Source organism: Ascochyta rabiei, chromosome 1 (genome assembly GCF_004011695.2).
Source record: "Ascochyta rabiei chromosome 1, complete sequence".
Taxonomy (NCBI): domain Eukaryota; kingdom Fungi; phylum Ascomycota; class Dothideomycetes; order Pleosporales; family Didymellaceae; genus Ascochyta; species Ascochyta rabiei.
The window spans coordinates 3,248,750-3,269,860 of record NC_082405.1 but is presented as its reverse complement, the minus strand read 5'-3'; the positions used below and the strand labels follow the sequence as shown (position 1 = coordinate 3,269,860).

Sequence of the window (21,111 nt, the reverse complement as noted above, 5' to 3'; positions counted from 1 at the left end):
GAGGCGTTAACAATAAGGGTATAGACAGAGGTCTAGGGGTAGGTGTAGGCTAGTACATCTCTCCTAGAGAGTTTAGGGAGCTTAGGGGGCTAATTTCCATTGCCTCCCTATTTAGAGAGTACTCTATATTGGGTGGCGGTTCCAGTTCTATAGTCCTGGAGTCCTAGTCCTAGGTAGGGTTTCCTTCTCTTTTTATAAAGAAATAATTATAAAATAACTAGAGGAGAGCTTATTCTTACACAGGTAGAGCCGCAGAGGTACCCAGTCTCTATCTGCTTTTAAGGGCTAAAAAACAAAGAAAAAGGCAGTCTTAGTTTTACCATTCTTGCCTTCGTTCTATTCTTACTAGCCTAACTTGTAGACCTCTAGGAGTATAAAGAAGGGGTTAAAAGCAGAGAGCTAAGAAAAGGCTTGTTGCTATCTGTTGTGTAGATAGGTTGTTTTTTTAGTTTTTATGTTCTTTAGATAAGATCTTTTTAATAAGATAAGATAGTTTATTGTAGGGGTAGTCTGTACTCTGCAAATCTGATTTTTTTTACAACAGAACAGGTTAATTAACTAGGCAGCGTGCAGCAACTAGACGCCTAGAGGCTCTAGAAAGCTTAGGATAGTATATCCTTGCTGGGTTAAGATAGATTCTGATGATTTTTTGGTGTGTAGGGCCTTATGTCCGTATTTTGCTTTGTCGTGTAAGCATTGTAGCAAGTGGTAATTATAAGCGTTGTTTTGAAAAAAGTTACAACTTAATCCTAGTACTAGTAATGTAGTGGGGTGGGCGGAAACTATATGTACTAGCTTACCGCTCTACTTCTAGCATTTTGGCTATAAAGCTGCATGCGACGCAGACAGTCATCTTTATATTTTGGCTGCTTAGGCAGACTCTCCACACCTAATACAATTTAGAGGTAGTAACTTCCTGTGTGTTAAAATCTGCACAACTTAAAGGCTTCTACTCTTAGAGCTACGTAAGAGACTACTAACTCTTATTAAAAGACTCCTGTTTAAGACGTTTGCAGCTACAGCTTACTACCTATATTTTACCTTTATCTATATTGCTATAGGCTAGATAGGATTATAAAATTAAAAATTACTAGACAGGTACTCTTAACATGCTCTCTTAGGTTTATATGCATCTAGACAGCTCTGTTATATATTGCAATTGCAATTGTCTAACTGCAGACTACGATCTCTGTTGATGTAAGGGGCTTACTGCTATTCCAAATGAAATCCTACTGGAAGGTGTTGCTTACGTTGAAGTGTACAGAGAAGTACTCCAGCATATCCGAAGCGCATATCAGAGTAGAACATGAGTAGAAAACATTGGATAGTCTTGAACGGAAGCTATTCAGAGGTCAGCCCATAGCGCTCGCGATAAAGATTTCGAGACCTCAATAACGCCTTTTAATTCAATCTACGAACGCTGAGACAAAGATTAGTCACTCTGTAAAGGAGACATCGAACAGTATTCCCACTTCTTTTAACCTTCTAGCTCTCTTCCCAGCTATTTCTCTTCCTAACTAGTTCTCTTCCCAAACACATTTCTAGGGCACGCCACAGGGGTCTTCGATCAGCCACTTAGTAAAGAATCAGTGATCCTCAGATATGAGCCATGCGCGAAGGGCATCGGGGTCACGGCAATGAAACTTCATGCCAATGGACCATGGGATAGCCTGTGCCTCGGTGGGCGTGGCAGTATCTTTAACAGCATCCAGCTCAACAGAACATTCGCGCTCCGCGCGAAAGGGCGGGAAGACATGCTTCTTTTGCTCTTTATCCAGGGGCTGGCGTTCCTAGGTAAAGAAGTGCAAGAGCAGTACAAGGGTCGAGTAAAGACCGCGGTTGGCCACTGGATGATGGTATCAGCGGCATGCTCGTGTTTCACGTGTGGCGGACACATCTTACTATCGATACCCGGGCAAACACGACGACCAGCGCCATATGTCAAGTGTGTGACACCCAGCTTTTCGCCGCCTGGCTGTTGAAGATCAGTGCGGCCCTTGCAGCCGTTCAACCAACGCTCAGGAAGAAATTCGTTCGGGCGGTCAAAAGCGACCGGGTCACGGTTGGCAGCCATCAGATTCATGATTACGAGCTACGGAAGTTATTAGAGGAACATTCATCGTGCTGTGTTGAGTGTAGTGATACGCACCATGCCGCGAGGAATTTTGACGCTGTTATAGCTTGCACCATCAAGAGTCTCACGGGGAAATCCGAGACGGACTGGTGTGTAAATGCGAGAACCTTCCTGTAACAAAGTAAAATTTGTTAGTAGTATTCATAGCAAGGGAATGATGGCACAAACAGTGTGGAGAGCTTTGACAAATTCAACGCGGTCAAAGTCGTGAGGCTCGGGTGGCTCGCCATTGTAAACCTCACGAATGGCGTCATAGCCACTCTTCTGAAGATCGGGGCGACCAGCGAGGTAACCGATGATCCAGGTGAGTGAGTAGCCAAGATTGACACCAGCGGCAACTGTTGAGAGATTGTTAGTACGGAGGTTAGGCTGATAAGATCAAATGTTGGAATAACTTACTACCAGTGTAAGAAGCCAACAGAACCTCTTCGTCCTTGAGCAGGCTCTGACGCATAATGTTGCCCAAGATCGAGGGAGTCTGATCGCCATCGTCAACGCGTTGTCGGAGGTCCTTGATCATCTTGCCAATGTAACCCTGCTGCTTCTGACGGTATTCACGTGCCTTCTCCTCCTTTTCGTCGTATGTCCAACCCTTGATACCGAGCGACTTGCCGGCTGCGTATCTCAACAGGCCGACAGCGCGTAGCGCAGGGATATAGTCGCGTACAGGCGATCCAATTGTACGTTGACGGACTAGAACATAGCGTAAGCAAAATGCTCTTCTTTGGCAGAATGGAAAGATGGATACTCACAAATGTTTGTCTCGTTCTCCGCGAGCATTCCTACAACGTCGTCGTCGAGAGGTGTACCCATGAGCTGCTCGGAAACCTGACCAGTACCAAAACGATGGAGCTTCTTAGCCATATCAATGGCGGGACCATTGCTCAACTCGAGGATGACACTGAAAAGCTTCTTAAGCTTGGGGTGAATGACAGGGGTGTACACAGGAAGCAGACGGGGAGCAATCTGGGATCCGAGAGCCTTGCGAGTACGAGCGAGACGGTCACTGTAAGGCGAGGCTGTAGAAGCATTGTCAGCTCATCGACGTATGTCAGTTGTTTCAAGCAAAACTTACTGCCAACAGTCCAGATACCATTGGACGCATAATCATTGTGGAAGAGCTTGAAGGTCGGGCGGGACTGGTAAGAAGGGCCCTGTTGGACGACGGTTTGTGCGAGAGCCTTGTGACTGCTAATGAAGACCTACAAAGCAAAATTAATTCACTTATCTTCGCAAAGTAGTATATGTCTGCTTACTGCTTCACGTTCACCAAGGGATACGCGGATCACATCACCATACTGCTTAGTCCACTCGGCAATCTTCTTGACATGCCCGGTTCTCAACTGAAACCACCAAATTAGGTTAAAGGTCGCCATAGTGTGGAGTAAACTCACCTCCAAAAGATTACCAAACATCGGAACACCAGGAGGACCTGGAAGATCCACCGTATGAGCAGCACCGCCGATTAACTGATCAAAGAACCAGTAGATGCGGAGCAAGAGTTTACGACCTGCTTGGAACCCGGCAAGGATTACAGCAGTGATTGTCACCGCTGCTGAGGCATACAGAATATTAAGATCCTTTGCAGCATGGATGAAACCGAGATTGGCCTCTGCGCCAGGCATTGTCTCCGTGGAGTTGAACGAAGAGTTGAAGAACTTGCTCATCTTGGTGAAGTCTCAATGAATAGTAATCTGGGAGTTGGATGCTTGTGATATCCTCCCTGTGCATGGAAATAAGTCTTTATACATTCAAGCGAAGCTTGCAGGCGCCACCTCGCTCATCGTGCTGCAATAGTGCATCATTCTCTTCCCATACCCGGTGCGTAAGGCCATCCCAGCTTCCAACTAGTTCTCCCACATGTTCTCGTTATCGTGGGAATCCTGCACATGTTTCGATCGCGATGTGATGAAACCAAGACCCACTTACAGTGAGCATAATCATTTGGCAGCTCGATGCGCGATTCTTGCTGACTAGTGAGGCTGGGCAAGCTGCATCGTTTGTTATTCGCTTCAGCAGTCATTTTTGCGGCCGTTCCACCAGCCAGTGAAGCAAAACCCTGTGGAACAAGCAAGGTACTCATTGTCCTAGTGCTTGCTTCAGCAAAGTCCAGATCTGGTCATCTCGACTCCATGGTCTGCCGAGTTCAAATTATAGACAATTTGGATTGGCTTACTCTGCCCAGAACCATTTGCTGGTTTCGCGTTAACGTTCGTAGAAGCACTTTCTGGCATTTTCCAAATCTGGAACTAGGTCATTAGCTTACATCAGTACGCACCAATGTGCGAGGCCGCAATTGATGCAGACGCCCGTGCGCGACACCGTGCGCGACAACGTGCGCAGACTTGGTTGACGAGGAATCTCACTGTCACCGTTACGATAGCACATGCAGACGCACCTACAAGACACTTCGATTGGCTCCTTCTCTGCAAGCTGGTAAACTTTAGTGCCCGCCTTGACTGGCCAGTTCCATGGTGGCGTTTGCGCAGTTTTGCATTATGCACGGCCCGTCCCCTACCGGTACGTAGCTGCTGTCAGCGCCCAGCATTGAGCCGCATTCAAAGTAAACTACCATCTCACAACTCCCACTCGATCTTGCGTGCAGCATCGGCGATCAAGCTTTTCGGCATTTCGGGTAAGAAGAGTAGCGGTTAACGGTGGGTCGCAAATGACTGGCTGTTTGGCAGGCATGCAGCATGCTGACGTGATATTTCGTGGCATGCACGCGCTAACCCTATTCTGCTCTCCAGTGCTAGCACTGCTGCGTGGCAGTTCCACGCGAGTTAGCACACACACGGTTGTAGCGCTTCCACTATACAGCTTTGTATGTACCAAGTATTTCAATCTATGCTCAAGGTACGCAGGTTACATACTGAACGGAAACTTGTAGGACAATTACATCAGCTACCCTTGACGAAAGAGAGCAGCTCAAGAATGCTGAGGTCTTGCTTAGACGGCTGAATTTGACTTAGCGCGTTTAGTAACATAGCATAGTAAAATACAGTTGTCGACATGTACAGAACATTCCAGAGTTCGAAAAATACACACATAACTAGCCTAGCCTTGTGTGTACTACGACTCTGAGACCGCATAGTGCAGAGCTCTTTTAGTCCTTGTTCTATACATTGGTTGTCGTCATCTGAACAGCCCGAAAATTTCCCGTGAGTATCCTGTGAACCTGCAACTAGACTGCGTTAGTTAACGGCTTCTGGCTCTAATCAATGAAGTTAAAGCTGTCTGCTGTAAGCCGGCTTCCTTCTCAGTATCTGTCGGTTCTTCTCATCTTCGACACCATCCTTGAGAAATATTGATAATGGCATCACTCAATCCATCACCCAGTCCTCCAACAACTCCTCTTGTGAGCAGCTATGATCTACCTTGTACAGTCGTGATCAAGATCGGCACCTCATCTATTATTCACGAAGAGAATGATAACATTCAACTCGCTCGTTTACGCGACGTAGCCTCTACTGTCACCACCCTACGTGATGCTGGCTTTAGGGTTGTTCTCGTCAGCTCTGGCGCTGTTGGGTTAGGGTTGTTGCGGACGGAACGTAGAACCGTGCCCAGAAGGCAGTCTGGCAAGCAGGCAAGCAAATCTAAACCTTATACATTGGCGAAAGTTCACTGATCTGGTCCTCTAGGCCCTTGCAGCCGTTGGGCAAGGAGAGATGATTTCGATGTGGTCAGAGATCTTCGCCGAGACCGACCCCCGTAGCACAGATTTTGCTCACGCATGAGGACCTTTCTTCGGTGAGTTTCGAGATCGTGCAAGTGATGCTCGAGGCTAAGAGCTTGTGTTCTAATAGCCCAAACGGTGCGACAGTGCCATTCGAACCTTCAATGAGCTCTTCTCGATCGGCGTGGTGCCGATAGTAAATGAAAACGACACCCTGTCTACCAAAGTAGGTTACGGAGTTTGACATTCGGGAATCTCCGCTGACACACTGGGCACAGGAGCTTCGTATCGGGGACAACGACACTCTCAGTGCAGTCACCGCGACCATGGTTCAGGCATCTTTCCTATTCCTACTCACCGACGTGGACTCGCTGTATGCAACTAACCCTAAGCATGATCCTCATGCTGAAAGCATTGCTTTTGTCACTTCTGTAAGCTCGTTGAGAAAGAACAGTAAGCTTACTCAAATTGGTTGTACATAAACACCAGTCTTGTTAACACGAAATCTTTATAGTCGATTCCGATCTCGGTGCCGGCACACCAAACGGAACTGGTGGAATGGAAACTAAGCTGCGTGCAGCAGAGATTGCATCGGCGGCTGGGTTCTTCACCGTCATTGCCTCTTCGGCGAAACCAGGAATTGTTACGGAGATACTTGAGTACTACAAAACCCAGCGCTTGCTGTCGGGGGGGACCGAATTCAAATCCCTCCCGGATGACTCCAGTGAGAGTGAAGATGATGCGCGTCCACCGCATACTATCTTTCTGCCGAATACCAATGCCCAGTTTGCTCCTCCTTTCGCAGTGGGTGAGGCTCTGACGCCATCATCTTTATGAGAACATCACAGTAAATTGGTTGTAGCAGACATGCTTGACTCATTTCAAGCAATATCGGAAGCACATGAATCGGGATCCTGTTCACTTGGTGCTGCTTATAGTTTATAGATTAATATCAGTCCTAGAAAACCTTAGTAGATCTAGTACAGCCATGCCTTGAGTATTGATCGTGTTCACACATTGCGCCTTATGCTTCGACCGCAATCCTACTGCATCAAATGTCTCTTGTGAACATATACGATGCCCTTATCAATTGTTGATGTATCTCAGACTGTAAAGGCAGTGTCCGTCTATTCTTTGATTTTTGGAGACATGCTATCGAACGTGTCTTCATCCACTATTTCATTTTCTCGAAAAGAAACATTGGAACAAAATCATGTGCGAGACATTCTTTTCTTACTCGATACAACCTGTCCCATTAAAGAAACAGGTGACCAGCTAGCTTACTACACCTTGCGCCATTTCCAAATGTTCTTCACCATTACTCCTCTCCCCTTCTTTCTCGCCGCCTCCCCAGTAGACTCTTTATCAGTTCCAATAGTGTGCATGCCTAGCTGTTTCTCATTTGTCAGTCTTGCAATTTCGTCCAATTCGCCGATCTTCCACCCTTGTAGCAGTAATGCACTCGCAGCTGCCGCGATATACATGAAGCCAACAAAGAGTATTGTGCCCAGGTAACCTCCGGTGCCCGATACCATCTCGAGTGCTATGGGCTCACTGAAGGTACATGGCAACACAGTAACTAGCCACTCGAGATTAAGTGCAGAAGGCAGGTCTTGAAGGCCAACTACTTCAACCGTAACTGGACCAACAGTCGCCCAGAACGTACCAGCTACGGTGCCACCAATAAGCGCGAAGAACATGAGCACACCGAAGCTTTTCGCGAAACACCAGATGACCAATGCGAAGAGCCCACACAGGAAGGTAGCCGATCCGGCCATGTTGATCCGCCCAAAGCCGTCGGAGAAATATCCGACCGGTGGCCTCCCGATTCCCTGGCCCAGATTCAATAGGGCAGAGATGAGGGAAGCTTGCGAGTTGTTCAAACCTATGCTCCTTGCGTAGTCGGCCAAGGAAAAAACCAGTGCAATGTAGCCAAGCATCGAGAAGAAGCCATAAGCACACAAAAGGATAAACTCCGGTCGTATGATAAGCTTGACATCCAGAGTCTTTTGTCGCGACCCAATAATTTTGTTGCGATCGCGAATGAGGAGAGCACAGATAGTGTTAACACTGAACGCCAGAATCCCGAGCACTCGAAAACACCAGGCTAATCCAATGGACTTGATCATGGCTCCAACTGCTAGAGAGTATAAGAGACCGCCAAATCCTGAGCCAGAGGAAGCGATACCGTTGGCTAGGGATCGTTTGGTAGTGAACCACTGTGGCGGAATGCCCACTGACGCGACGAAGAGCAAGCCCATACCGAATCCGAAGGCTACTCCTTGACTAAGAAACAGTTGCCATATACTGGTAGCAAATGATGCCCCGATGAGACCAGCAGACTGTAGCACTGCGCCAGCGACCAGTGTCAAACGAGTTCCATATTTTCTGGTCAATAGAGTCGCCATCGGGGAGATCAACATCGCAAGCGATATAGAAAGGCCACCCACAAAGGCATATTCAAGATATGTTGCCCCGGGGTACGTTTCCGTTCTCAGGTAATGGGCAAGGAACACACCGTAGGAGGAGTTGAGGCCCCAGGTATGCGCATTGATAAGGGCAACACAGAACGTGCAAACCCATCCATAACCACCATTTGGTGGCGCTGCATCTTGTTGCGGTTGTGTTGAGTCTTTGTTCTTGGCCTCAGAACTGGGGTCCGTATTAGAAGGTGAACCACTGTCGTCTTTTTCGATCGCGGTGGCCGGTAGCGGCGTGGAGAGACTCCTGTTGGATTTTGCCTTGATGTTCAAGGCTTGCCTGGATTTCAACATAGTATGATATCGGCTCATGAACGCTCTCAGCAACGAGTAGAGTTTTCGTGAATTGCAGTCAATCGGTCGGCGTGCTTGCTAACACAATGTAGCAGCTGCTAGGACGACCTAAGTGCTATCAAGACCTATCGGTGGATAGCTACGGGAACCAACGCGGAGTGCTAGATCGCTAGCAGCAAGTGGCCATGGCAATGATCAACTATCTGCAGTGCACTAGGTCGCCGGACGTATTATCGTTGAATACGTAGTTGTTACTAACAAGCAAACCCCATGCGTTGCTGACTGCACGAGCGATGCACGCTTTCAACTCTTCCGTTAGCAGCGTCGCAAGTGGGGCGTGTATGGGACATCGCTTGTTATGCATATAATAAGTACGGGCACTTATGCAGGGACGGCCCGCCCGCAAACATTGCGTTAGGCCGCTGCCGTGGTCGCCTGACGGGGCGGTGTACACATGGGCATAAGCAAAATGTTGATTAGGTGCGCACTTGACCCTATAAGGAAAGAGGTACCCTTGAAGCATGTAAACTTTTGTTAATCACTAATTAAGCGTCCTCAGCAGGCTTGGATCGGACTAGGTAAACAGTTGCTCGGGAAGCACTCCGAATTGCTAATTCCCGATCTGGAAATCAAAGCAGCATGCACATCTGTGTTTGGGGCTCTCATCTTATGCTTGAACTAGCTGTCACAAAAGGGTTAGGAGCTCATCGACATCGACTGTTTTGGCATCGACAGGCAAGGGCATCTGCATCTTCGCTGCATGTCGAGTGGTATTAATGACACAACGAGCACGCGACGTAACGCAGTGCGGGAAAGACCATGTGCACAAGACTATGGTGGTATAAGTTAATATGCCGTGGCTTCGATATCAGCATAATCCTCACTTTTGACTTCGTTCAGGCTTCTCGCGTTGAATTTCTTTCATCAAACAAGATGTCCAACACCATGCTCGAAGGAGGTTGCTGCTGTGGAGCAGTCCGTATCAAGTCCACGGGCGATATTCAGGTCAAGGTGCGTGATTGGTCCTGTTCTATTTGCCTTAGATAGTGAACTGAGCATATACAGGCACTCTGTCACTGCCTCAATTGTCGTAAGATAACTGGATCCGCCTACTCAACCAACGTCATTGTTCCTGGCGAGGGTTTCTCGGTGACCAAGGGCACGCCCAAGTCGTTCCCGAAGAAGGCGGTTAGCGGCAAAGTCATAACGTCCAACTTCTGTGGCGACTGCGGGTCAACGCTTTGGCGCCAGAGCGATTCATTTGGTGATAATAGAATTATCAAAGTGGGCGTCATTGATGGATCTGCAATCGAGGATGCCAAGCCAGCCGTCGAGCTGTTCGTGGCAAACCGCGTGTCATGGGTTTCACCCGTCGCAGGGGCTGAGCAGAAGAAGTACCAGTAAATAGAGGCCGTCGTGTCTCAGTAAGTAGCCCGTAGCATGTAAGCAAATGACGCAGATTTTACTTGGCTTACATCTCCACCAACTGTAACCTGACTCTGGCAGTATGACTTCGGAATCCGTTGGAACCATTCAATATGCACAACACGGCAGCAAGCCTTGTAAGCACCTCAGTGGCTGCTTACGAGGAAAGTGGCTTTGTTGGAGTTCCAATATGCTAGCTTCAATCGCAGCATTGCTTTTGACCACTATCACCACATAGCATCTCAGCCAACACTCTTGGCATGTCAATGGGGTCCGAATTGTCTAAATTAAGGCCACCGAAGAAGTACAATTCAACATATGGAAGGGTATAAAAAGGGTTTTAAAAACTCTTTCGTTTTTCACAATCTCGACCATTGATTTCAACAACAAAATATTTCTACCTGCGAAAATGCTCTTCTCTACCATCACTTGGGCACTCTTCGCCTGCGGCCTTGGCGTTTCTGCTGCTTCGAACTCCAATGAATCATCTCCGATCGTTCCCTCCAAGCCAGGCCTTGAGTACTTTAATCCTTTATCGACCCCTCAGCTCAAGCTGGCTTTCACCGCCAAGATTGATTGGGACTTGAATAACGTATGTGAAATGAGCCGGTTCATTGTGGCACACTCACTCATGTGTGCTGCAGAATCACACAATCGAAACCCCCTCCGGGATACAGACCAGCTTTTGGAGCCGCGAGTACGTTGCTCCGTACAAGATACTTGATTATACGAACTGATCAAGTTTCATCCAGAGGCTACTGGTACGATACAAAAGGTCAGCTGATTGGTGAGATCCTTCGGGCCAACGATGATGGTATTGTTCCTCCCGGAACCAACTATCTTGAGCTTGGTACGTATACACGGAGCTACAGCATAAAACACAACTGAGAGAGACCTTTTGTAGTTATCTACTACGTTGTCAGGCTCGAGGATGGCTACTGGGCCTATGTCAAGCACACTGGCGTTGCCGTGATTCGCAAATCTCAGAATGGTGTTGTGTAAGTCGCAAATTCTGCTCCGACACCTTTTCCATAAACTGACGTTCTAGTACAGTCGTGTACAAACCGCGTCTCCCAAGTACGACTGGCTCAACATGATCGACTTTGTAGCTCCTGGCACTTTTAACGGGACCGAGATCATGACTGTACAACACTATTTTCCTAACGTAAGTCAACACAAGCAAGACTCCAGTTCAACATAATGACTGTTCGCCAGTCCAAGCTGCCCGGCAATTGAGGGTTCTGAAGAGGAGGCAGCACGTGTTGCAAAAGAATTCTGAACTGGCCAAACCAACAATCTGGTTCAATTATTGGACTAATTCAACGACGGAGAAGCTACTTACATCTAGCACGGCTGTCTTGTGTGACATATTCTCTACTCAACTACTGCGTACCTAGATTCGGTTCAGAAGACATATTCGTGCAGGTTTAATAGGTTTCGGTATCGTAGGCAGGGATCTCATCTTCTCTAGAGTGTTGTAGTCTATGTGTGTGCAGCACCAGGCTCTTTTTTGCTAGCGATCAATTTTATCCTGCATTCGATCAAACAAACACTTCCTTCTGACTTACTCCCTTCGCTAGGCGCGACCCTCTCTGTCTTCGAGATGAGAACCGTGAAAAACTACCGAATGTGATTGCCCGTCTGCCCTGCAGAGCCTCATGTTCGTGCAAAAACCCTTGGCACTCTTACGTGCTTCTTGCAGGTCAGCGCGACTTTCTGCAGCTGAAAACAACATCTTGCAATCACTCAATGGTACTATCCATTACACAATGGCAACAAACAAACCAAGTCTTCAAGTCGCGGAGATGGCTTCGAATCTGGAGCGTGCACTATGACACCAAACTCATGGTGCTGCGTGAATACGACTTGTATCAGCCCGGTTTGTTTGTTGTCAATCCAGGCTCCATTATGTTCCTGAATCTTGACGTCATCGCGTTCATCACCGTCGTGAGTAACAGCCTCTTCCAATTTTTGCTGTTAGCGAAGTGAATTGGGAAAGTGCTGCAGAGTTAATTTAGTGACTGCGACTAGTCTCGAATCCAGACAGAGGCCGATGCAGCGCACTACCGATTCGGATCTCGCGGAGCATGCTACTTTTCTTGGACATGATGTGGGGAGCATTTCAGATGTGCCAATCTCGCTAGCCGCGTGTCCACTCCGACGTGCATAAGGAACGTGTTTGGGGTGCATGTGCAAGGTACGTCTTCGGCTGTCGTCTGTCCCGTCGCCGCGTCACAAGCGCCGTTCGTGTTCTTCAATGGCGGCTCATCGCGCTTTGTTTTCACACACACACACACACACACACACACACACACACACACACACACACACACACACACACTTCACGCTGATGGCTCCTCTTTGCAAACTAGCCCTCTCCTGCACTTGAGGGCTCAGAAGCCACTTTCTGCTCCCCCTGGGACGCGTCGCCCCAGCTACGTAAGGTCGCGCTGGTTCGAAGAAGTGAGTACCAATTATAGCTGCGCGCTGCGTACCATGACACGCTAGGTAGTTCCCGCACAGCCCATAGCCACAGCAGCCCTGGTTTACGGCCCCCCATCGTGACCAAGCCGCCTTCTCGAGAGGATCTCGTTAAATCGCAGCTATGCCAAAAATCGACTGCGCTCAACGCTGACCACCTAGAGGGACTACGCAACGCAGAGCCATCGTCCGTCATTCTGTGCATTCGTTTTGGGCTGTGTCGCTCAAGGGGTGCAAATCCTTCGGGTAATTGCACCCTTCGTGCCACTCAGAGTCTCTGTTCGTGCAGGGCTGGCCAGAAACCGTTGAACAAGGGTCGTAGAGTTCAGCCGGGTTGCGTGTCTTCTTTCTTGCAAAGCGTGTTTCCACCGCCGGCCTAGGCCCTGCGTTGTGAGAGTGCACCAGATCGTGGCCTTAGAGACGTCCACAGCTGGTTATGATCAGGAAGATCGTGATGTTCAGATGCTATGCAGATATATGTGTACTCCACTGGCCGAGATTGAGAGATGGTAATCCATGCTCAAGATTGCGTCTTAAGCAAACCGGTCTGATGGGTTGCTAAGCATGATGTGATGCAAGGAATATGCGGGAATGTGCGCTGCTAACAACCACGCCGACGTACACGCCTCAGGCTCTTTTGTTAGTAGCGGGACATAAGTAGGCAATGTGGCTCAAGCTCTCTTTTACGTGCTCAACGATTGGCTAAGCAGCTCGAAACGATCGGAGAGTGTCTTCAGTGATGGAACGAAGCTATTTGGAAAATGCAAAGAGAGCCACAACTTTGGCGTACATTGCATACTTCCACCGGACCGTATGTGGAAGAAGATTTAATTACATAAGGAAAGTGATGGATGACGAGCAGCCAAACTTGCTCTGGAACGTGGTCTCAGCCCCTAAGCAAGAGTATGAGTCTGTCCCGGTCGCTCAACTGTCATAGGTGCTTGCGTTCGTGCATAGCTGCAGTCATACCCTTTGCGGTCGGTGCTTTGCACCCGCTACCACCTCGCTGCAGACTGACTCTTGTGCGCACAAGTGGAGACTATGAAGGCCTTAAGAAGTGGAGGCGCTCTACATGTTTGGACGATGAGTCGGACGTTCTCGGTCAGATGCGTTGTATGTGGAGGTGGGGGATGCCAGTGTTTGGGCCAGCGGGTGCAGAGCTTTGCGTTTACAGGGGTAGCGGGGTAGAGAGTTAGTAAGCAAGGGAAAATCACAACAGTAACAGGAGTGTAAATAGCACTGTAAACACTGTTTCATTCATGTGCAGACCTGTAAACTATTTAATCCTCATCATCTTCATCACTGTCCTCTGAGGAGGAGGAATCCATAGCAAGCTCTAGAGCCGCTACAGACTTCTTTACGTCCCGTACGCACTTACGGACCTCTGTAAAAAATGTTAGCAGCCAGTAGATTTCTTTTACAGGCCTGTAACCTACTCTTCTTCTTCCTCTTCCTCTTCTCCTTCTTCTTCTCCTTCTTGGAGGCGGTGGCGGTGGTGGCGGCGGCGGCGGCGGCGGCGGGGGAGGCAGCAGGGGTGGCGGTGGTGCGGCGGCGCTTCTTGGAGGGGGTGGCAGGGGCAGCGGCAGGGGCAGGGGCAGCAGCAGCGGCAGCGGCAGCGGCAGCGACCTGGCGGCGGGACCTGGAGGGGGTGGCGATGGCGGGGACGGGGACGACGGGGGCGGGCGTGGCTGTAGCAGGGTCAATAAGGTCTGTATGGGGAATGTGGAGGCTGTAAACTTACGGCGGAAGGAGCAGCGGGCGCCCTCACTGCCATAGTGGCAGTTGGCGCACGAGTCGAGCAGCTGGCCTGTAACTACCACGCAGGTAGTATACGGGCCAGCTGCTCGCTGGCAGGAGTCGCATTCGGTGGGGGCGACGCGGCCGACAACCTGCGCGAGCGCAGATTCGAGGTTCTGCTGCCGAACTGCTTACTGTCAGTACAGGGCTCTACAGGACACTTACAGGGGGTTACTTACCAGCGAGGTTGAACTTGCTGGGCTCGTAGCCCGCGCGGAACTCCAGCTGGCGCTGGACTGGCCGAGAAGCCAGCCTTGTGCAGGCCCGCGAGGCGGGCGGCATGGCGAGCAGGGCGGCGGCGGTGGGCGGGCCGGGGGCAGGGGGGAGCGGCGGGAGGGCGGGGGCGGCAGCGAGGGCGGCGGCGGCAGTGGCAGCAGCAGCAGTGGCAGCAGCAGCAGCAGCGGCGGCGTCAGCGGCGGCGGTGTTGGCGGTGTTGGCGGGGGCGGTGTTGGCGGTGTTGGCGGGGGCGGCGAGGGCAGCGGCGGCGTCGGCGGCGGCGGTGTTGGCGGGGCGGCGACGTCGTCGGCGGGGGCGGAGGAGTCCATATTGATGACCTAGAGAGTAGTAAAACAGGGGGAGGGCGGCTGCCTATATAGTATATCGCAGCCAGCTAGCGGCTGCCAAGACCTGCGATATTTTGGTGTTGTAGCTCACCGTGAATAGTATATTCTGTTTGTCGGGCCAAAACAGTGAATAGGCAGCCATTAAATGACGTTATAGGGCCTGTGGCTATACTGTATCTGGATTGTACGGTCACTGTACGTGGCCTGATTGGTGCTGGATACTGGTACGCGGGGGGTTTGTAAGCTCACGGTGAAGGTCAACCTGCGGGCACAATAGCACCTGTAACGGCAGAATAACTAGGCGGTGACGTACTATTAATAGCCGTTAGCCCGATATACTAGTAGGTTGTGGCAGTGACGTTGACGGGCTGATATACTGGTAGCGGCGACGTTGGCGGGCTGATATACTAGTAGGTTGTGGCTGGCTACAGGAGCACCTCTGGGTATACGATATTAGGGACCGTACGGGATGGCTCATCGCTAGTATCAGGTGCTGGCAGCAGGATTGACAGGCCTGCAAGTGTAGTTACACGGGACATAGCTACGTATAGCTGGCCATGTGTAAACACAGCGTGACGCAGATCAACGCCTACAACAGAGAGTGACTGGCCCTGTGACTTGTTTACAGTGATTGCAAAGGAGAGGCGAACTGGAAACTGGACCCGGCTGACGATAAACGGGAGCTCTCTACTAGTTGAAGTGAGCCTGATACGTGGCAGCAGGCGGAGCTGGCCTGCAAACTCGCCAGATAGGATGCGGGCCTGGATACAGCGGGAGGATATCTGTGTAACCGCTAAACGGGTACCGTTGCAGAGCCCCTGGCTTGGGTACAGGTTCCGTAGAAGCATTATTGGTACGCCTACCTTGAGCAGAAGGCGTGACGGGGGCAGTGACGGGGGCTCAAAGGACTGCAGCAGCTCTACGGGAGGCAGATCCTGTGTTGTATTGTCCTCAACCTCAGCAGAGTCCACTGCAACCAGCTCTACTAGCTCACCAGGGAAGGCAGCAAGCATTGCGGCGTTGATTACAGCCACTGCGTCGTTCCGTACGGCCAGTATAGCACGGCCGTTGAGGACCTGATAGTCCGCAGCAGCCTGCTGGAGGAGGTGCGGCGGATAGACGTGATCCAGGAAGCCCTGTAGGCTGTAGTAGACGGTCATCCAGTCTGGGATGGAGATCAGGCCATCCATCTCACGGGTAGCCAGTCCCCGGCACCAGGCTGCAAAACAGGTGTTGTCAGCCCCAGATAGCACCCGCATATTCTGACGCAGGTGCAGTACGGTCATGTGCGGCCATATGAGCGTAGACTGCTGCAGGCAGGCGTTGACGATGGCAGGCCGCTGGCCCCGGCGGACGACGGGTAGGATCTGGGCAAAATCGCCGCTGGCAATTACAGGGAGGCCGCCAAACAGGGCAGGGGAGCTACGGACGTCCTGCAGCATACGGTGGACTGCCTCGAAGCAGTAACGGTGCTGCATAGGCACCTCGTCCCAGATAACTAGAGTAGCGGCCTGCAGCAGCCGCCCAAGCTCCGAGCCTGGAGCAACAGGGCAGATGGAATCGTCGTGGATATCCAACGGGATCCGGAAACGGGAGTGGGCAGTGCGGCCGCCGGGCAGCAGGACAGCAGCTATACCCGACGACGCAACGCACAGGACCACCCGGCCTGTAGAGCGATAGTAGGCACATATACAGCGCCAGAGGAACGTCTTGCCTGTGCCTGCTGGGCCCTGTACGAAGAAGTGGGCAGTGCTGTGGTCAGCCTCAATAGCGGCAGTAACGGCATCAAATACGGCGCGCTGGTCCATATTCAGCCCTGTAACAGTGTCCCAGAAGGCAGTGTCCTGCCCGTCTGTATCGTAGGCCAGCTCAGCGGCAAGAAGCTGATTCTGCAGCCGTACTCCCCAGTTGAACTGGCACGCAGGGAGTGAGAAATCCGTAAGACGTTTGCCAGACTCTGCCAGCAGCCCTTCTATCAGATACAGGCCGTAGTCAAGGTACGCGTCTGGATCTGCGGATACTAGCAGGGCAGCAGCAGCCTCAGGTAAGTCGTCACACAAATCCGCCTGGAAGGCTGCCCAGATAGCAGCTGGATCTGTAACAGGCCCATTTAAGAGAGCAGCAACGAAGAAGTACCGTAACGCCTGGCCTGTGGCAAACGTAACGGCGTCCTGGAAGCAGGCTACCCAGTCTCCATCGTGTAGCAGTAACCCGCGGGCAGCTGCGGCGGCCTAGAAAGTAGGATACTCTGTGCCGCTAAAGGTACGCAGGTCCGCGTAGGACTGTGGACCCCGTACGGTAGTCAAGAGAAGCCGTAGATAGAACCGTTCACCCTGTAGCGGGCTGCAAAAGTACATGCGGCCAATCGCAGTGCCGCGCTGACGCACGTGCCAGGTCCGTGACGGGAGGTGCCAAACAAACTGGGATGGATAGTCCTGATATAGGACCTCACGGCCATACTCATGGTCAGCGTTGCGCTGGAAGAACGCCGTAAGCGTAGTTACAGATCGCTCCAGGCGGGCTAATAACTCTGCAGTGGTAGCGTTAGCAGGGAACGTAACTATCTGCTCATTCAGTAGGTGGACCGCTAGGGGCACTACAGTGGGCCGCTCCATGTGTACTGGGTACTCAAACAGCCGCCAAACAGCCTCAGATGGACTGATATATCGCCCGTTTAGATGCTGCTTAACCTCATCTGCTTCTGAGACGTTTAGTACTGCCCTGTCAGTGCCCTTGTAGATGTACTTGTGGACGTATTTGATAGCGTGGATAGTGCCGCAAACCTCTACATTGATATGGGCCCAGTACTTACAGAGCAGACCAGGGTTATACGGGACAACCCAGCTGTTATTAAGGTGTACAATACGGCCCTTACACCATACAGCAAGCGTGCAGCCATTATCCCAGCGCTGATACTCAGGGTACCCGTCCTCATGGACCACTGTAGATGGGCAGTAACGCTTAGGAAAGTTCTTAGAGCACCGCGGCGGGGCGCTGTCGCGCTGAGGCACCATACACGGGGCCTGCAGATTGTGCTCCCCACATGGCCCGTGAAGCATGAAGGTCCGTACAACCTCTGTAAGCAGGCCGTCTGGGTCATGCACAGGGGAAGGGATCTCAGCCCGGATAGTGCTATCAATTGTTACAGGATCCGTGAACGCCTCGCGGTCGTGTGGGGTCAGGAACAGCAGCAGGTGTATATGGGGCAGGCCCCGTTTCTGGTACTCAATCGTGTACACGTGGCCCAGATGGGTGCCAAACAGGTTGCTCTTCACATCGGCTACTAGCTTCTGCACCTTCAGATGGAAGGCCCGGCAGATTAGATCAGGCCGATTCAGGCCTGTCTCCCCAGGGCGGAGCTCACAGGCAACCTCTGGCCAGTATGGGCTAGCTGTAAAAGTGATAAACAGGGTAGGGCGGCCATATCGACGGACGATAGCCATAGAGTCCTGATAGCACTGGCTGACAAATCGTGAGCTGCCTAGATAGGACGACGGCAGGACAACGCGGCGTCCAACAGGGCCTGCCTGGGCGTCGTTGTTGCCCATAACGGCATCAGCAACACCGCTATACAGGTCTGCCCGCAGCTGTGCCTGGTTTGCTCGGATCCAGGCCAGCCGGGCCTGGTCGCAGATAGCCCAGATATCCACAACGTACTGCTGAAACAGCCTGTAGAAGCGGAACGGATTTGTAGTCTGCCCAGGGCGGGGGTGTAGATAGTATCGATAGTAGGTTTGCTGGGTCAGCGACGTCTGCAGACGGGATCCGTCCTGGTTACGGAGCGTTAGCCCCGGCCGCCACCCAGAATCCCTGTGGGGAAACATCAGTACGTAGTGTAGCGGCATGTAAGATAGGTGGGCGGCGCTGATAGTAAACAGGGCGCTGGAGTTACGGGCCGCTAGGACGATGGGACGGGACGTCTCTGCACCTGCTGCGTCAGGTATCACTAGGCCTAGCTCATCGCTAGTAGGTACGTTCTCCCTGCGGCGGTCCTGCCTAGTCTCTAGGGCTAGTGTAAGCCTGCTGGTTAGTATAACGCGGGCGTCTGCAGCGCTACTGTTGAGCTGATCCTGGGCCGTGCGGTATATAGATATATATGGGTTATTGATCTCATATAGCATTGCCGTTAGATCTTGGAGAATCTGGAGCTGTAAGTGGCTGTTCCGCTGGTGGCGGGCGTTGGCAGCGTACTGTGGGTCGTAAAAGTATAGCTGAGCGTACTGCGGCAGGCTTCCCTTGAGAACCTCTACAGGGCCGCTGCGGTGGTATAGGGCCCCGTGGATCTGAAACACCTGCACGCCAGGGCCCTGCGCCCCACGGCTGGTAGGTGTACAGTCTACCGAGGTAAACGCAAAGGCAGCGTTGTAGGCCCGTAGCTCCTTACGGAAGTGCCGCGCTGCTAGAGTATTCGTGTTGAGTAGCTGATACAGGTACGACGGCAGCGGTGTGAGGGCTGGCAGGTCGACCTTGCCGTCCAGGCAGCAGAGAGTAAATCGCGGGTCTGTTACAGAGGTAGTGCTCTTCCGCTTATCTATCCAGTGTAAGGCGCCGCAGGCTGAACAGGGCACCTGCATGCTGCCAATATCGTAGTATACACCATCAGGACGACGTCGCAGGAGCGGGGTGGTGTCCTGTTGGAGCCCTACAAGGACTGTCTCGGGCAGGTCGTTAAACGGTTTATCACTATACTGGGAGCTAGGGGCAGCAGCTGGAGCAGCAGCAGCCGGGTTATTAGGAGTATTACTGGCACTGCCCTCACGGCGTGAGGCCTGTTCAGGGGCGCTAGCACTGGGCGCTGGCTGGGAGGCAGTTAGGCGGTCCCTCTGGGGGCTTGATGGACGTGGAGGTGTAGAGAGACGGCGTCGCCGGCGGCCTGCACGGGACGTCTACTGACTGTAAGCGTAATCAGAGAGAGGGGGAGGTAGTAGTTACGGCACTGCAGTTGCTACATGGCTGGTAGACGCCCCCTATCCGGTTGCGGCGGAAGTTAGCAGATGGGAGATAGGTCCTACAGCTGCTGCAAAATACTTGGGATGATGGCTGGCTGACGGCTAGGGAAAAGACTGGAGGGGGGGGGGGGGGCTAGAACACGCCGTGGACGGGCCATACGAACCTGTAGCGAGCCTGTACAGGACCTGTAAAGCCTTTTACAGGAGTTTACAGGAGCAGATTACCGGAACAATATAGGGCCGCTACGGGCGGTGTAGGACGTCAGTATAGCTGAGAGTTGACGCTAGAGGGTGCACGGCCAGAAAACGACAACTTTACACGTCTGGTGCGCCCGCTACAGGGCTGATTAATTTGTCTCAAGCAGATAGGCAGGTAGCGGCGAGTTTTATCAGCTATCTGGCACTTATTTCAGGGCTTACATGGGCTTTGTTGGGGAGATCACTTTAACCTGTTTATATATAAGATGAATCGATCACAGACAACGGAGCAGAGTACGCGCTATTTAGCTCAGAAGCCTAGTCTCGATTGGGTGATAGCTACCCGTACAACCTCCCTCCAACAAATTTCACGACTGCTTGACAGAAGCAATTCTGGCATCTCATAGACACGGGATTCAGACGGGTTGAAGTGAAAGACACCCAGCGGTGATCTGTGCCTTGTTGATTACAGTGGAATGAGGTAGGCCGATCGGTAAAAGTTGAATCTGGAAGGCTAGGACCCATTTACCTCGTGCCCAAAGCAACACTGCATCGTAACAGTTGAATTGCGATCGAGTACTTGGCATCGATCAGCCGTGAACCACCTGTAGCAGCGGGCGGTAATAACGTGGGGGATCGAAATCACGATCAAGTCTCTGCTAGTATGCCATCTAACGGCATGTCGTCCAGACTACACCATAGGAGCACCTTGCTCACACAAGCTTCTCGGTCATGCGAAGTGATGCAATCGCAGGTTGCCTTGATATTCTACGTGCTAAAACCGGACAGTCCCACGGTGGTTGCAATTCCAGGCAGTTGAAGCACTTCGATATGTATGTTGTTTATTCTCTCGGTCGGTCTTTACTACCAGTGTCCAGGGCTAACTTATTCTGTGGTAACAAAGAATTGCCTGTTGATGCTAGTTTCTGGCAACGTCTGATCAGAACTATTTTTCTCTAGCACTACGTGCATAGCAATTAAGGTTTCTGGTCATCACACCCGCTTCATTGTCCAATCAGCTCTTCATTTCCGCACCTTATGGCTGGCCAATTCGGAATACGTGGGGATTCCGCATGCTCTACATGTGTTGTCACGAGCGAAGCAGGTTCAT

At 51.4% G+C, this 21,111-nt stretch overlaps 8 protein-coding genes across 8 annotated transcripts, besides 24 other annotated features; 3 read left to right on the top strand and 5 right to left on the bottom strand.

The window, feature by feature from the left end:
* Positions 1–691: part of a mobile genetic element that runs on past the window's edge.
* A 6-nt stretch (positions 692–697) lies between these two features.
* Positions 698–790: a mobile genetic element.
* A 1,000-nt stretch (positions 791–1,790) lies between these two features.
* EKO05_0001002 (uncharacterized protein) lies at positions 1,791–3,801 on the bottom strand (the record flags this gene model as incomplete). Its single annotated transcript, XM_038936877.1, has 9 exons — positions 1,791–1,846; positions 1,903–2,092; positions 2,150–2,245; positions 2,303–2,472; positions 2,534–2,827; positions 2,887–3,153; positions 3,210–3,336; positions 3,391–3,477; positions 3,529–3,801. The coding sequence occupies 9 exons, from the start codon at positions 3,799–3,801 to the stop codon at positions 1,791–1,793; spliced, it is 1,560 nt and encodes a 519-aa protein (XP_038803537.1).
* Positions 3,802–6,139: 2,338 nt separating this feature from the next.
* Positions 6,140–6,650, top strand: EKO05_0001001 (Glutamate 5-kinase; the record flags this gene model as incomplete). Its single annotated transcript, XM_038936610.1, has 2 exons — positions 6,140–6,266; positions 6,328–6,650. The coding sequence occupies 2 exons, from the start codon at positions 6,140–6,142 to the stop codon at positions 6,648–6,650; spliced, it is 450 nt and encodes a 149-aa protein (XP_038803536.1).
* A 446-nt stretch (positions 6,651–7,096) lies between these two features.
* Positions 7,097–8,587, bottom strand: EKO05_0001000 (uncharacterized protein; the record flags this gene model as incomplete). The annotated part of the gene is made up of 1 exon (XM_038944855.1): positions 7,097–8,587. The coding sequence occupies one exon, from the start codon at positions 8,585–8,587 to the stop codon at positions 7,097–7,099; it is 1,491 nt and encodes a 496-aa protein (XP_038803535.1).
* A 945-nt stretch (positions 8,588–9,532) lies between these two features.
* Positions 9,533–9,991, top strand: EKO05_0000999 (uncharacterized protein; the record flags this gene model as incomplete). Its single annotated transcript, XM_038936860.2, has 2 exons — positions 9,533–9,598; positions 9,653–9,991. The coding sequence occupies 2 exons, from the start codon at positions 9,533–9,535 to the stop codon at positions 9,989–9,991; spliced, it is 405 nt and encodes a 134-aa protein (XP_038803534.2).
* A 430-nt stretch (positions 9,992–10,421) lies between these two features.
* Positions 10,422–11,248, top strand: EKO05_0000998 (uncharacterized protein; the record flags this gene model as incomplete). The annotated part of the gene is made up of 6 exons (XM_038936912.1): positions 10,422–10,604; positions 10,657–10,709; positions 10,765–10,862; positions 10,917–11,010; positions 11,066–11,177; positions 11,228–11,248. 6 exons carry the CDS (start codon positions 10,422–10,424, stop codon positions 11,246–11,248), a joined length of 561 nt encoding a protein of 186 aa, XP_038803533.1.
* Positions 11,249–12,294: 1,046 nt separating this feature from the next.
* Positions 12,295–12,353: a tandem repeat.
* A 1,271-nt stretch (positions 12,354–13,624) lies between these two features.
* Positions 13,625–14,062: a mobile genetic element.
* Positions 13,774–14,835, bottom strand: EKO05_0000997 (uncharacterized protein; the record flags this gene model as incomplete). The annotated part of the gene is made up of 4 exons (XM_059635550.1): positions 13,774–13,877; positions 13,930–14,181; positions 14,235–14,409; positions 14,470–14,835. The coding sequence occupies 4 exons, from the start codon at positions 14,833–14,835 to the stop codon at positions 13,774–13,776; spliced, it is 897 nt and encodes a 298-aa protein (XP_059491533.1).
* Positions 13,930–13,972: a tandem repeat.
* Positions 13,973–14,047: a tandem repeat.
* Positions 14,063–14,117: a tandem repeat.
* Positions 14,118–14,707: a mobile genetic element.
* Positions 14,561–14,707: a tandem repeat.
* Positions 14,708–14,754: a tandem repeat.
* Positions 14,755–14,828: a tandem repeat.
* Positions 14,755–20,267: a mobile genetic element.
* Positions 15,279–16,661, bottom strand: EKO05_0000996 (uncharacterized protein; the record flags this gene model as incomplete). Its single annotated transcript, XM_059635549.1, has 1 exon — positions 15,279–16,661. The coding sequence occupies one exon, from the start codon at positions 16,659–16,661 to the stop codon at positions 15,279–15,281; it is 1,383 nt and encodes a 460-aa protein (XP_059491532.1).
* Positions 15,285–17,080: a mobile genetic element.
* Positions 15,354–17,071: a mobile genetic element.
* Positions 15,357–15,517: a mobile genetic element.
* Positions 15,357–16,666: a mobile genetic element.
* Positions 15,465–16,651: a mobile genetic element.
* Positions 15,538–18,075: a mobile genetic element.
* Positions 17,085–19,427, bottom strand: EKO05_0000995 (uncharacterized protein; the record flags this gene model as incomplete). Its single annotated transcript, XM_059635548.1, has 2 exons — positions 17,085–17,569; positions 17,666–19,427. The coding sequence occupies 2 exons, from the start codon at positions 19,425–19,427 to the stop codon at positions 17,085–17,087; spliced, it is 2,247 nt and encodes a 748-aa protein (XP_059491531.1).
* Positions 17,088–18,085: a mobile genetic element.
* Positions 17,088–18,352: a mobile genetic element.
* Positions 17,088–19,444: a mobile genetic element.
* Positions 17,088–19,459: a mobile genetic element.
* Positions 17,088–19,462: a mobile genetic element.
* Positions 19,555–19,577: a tandem repeat.
* Positions 20,268–21,111: the final 844 nt, after the last annotated feature.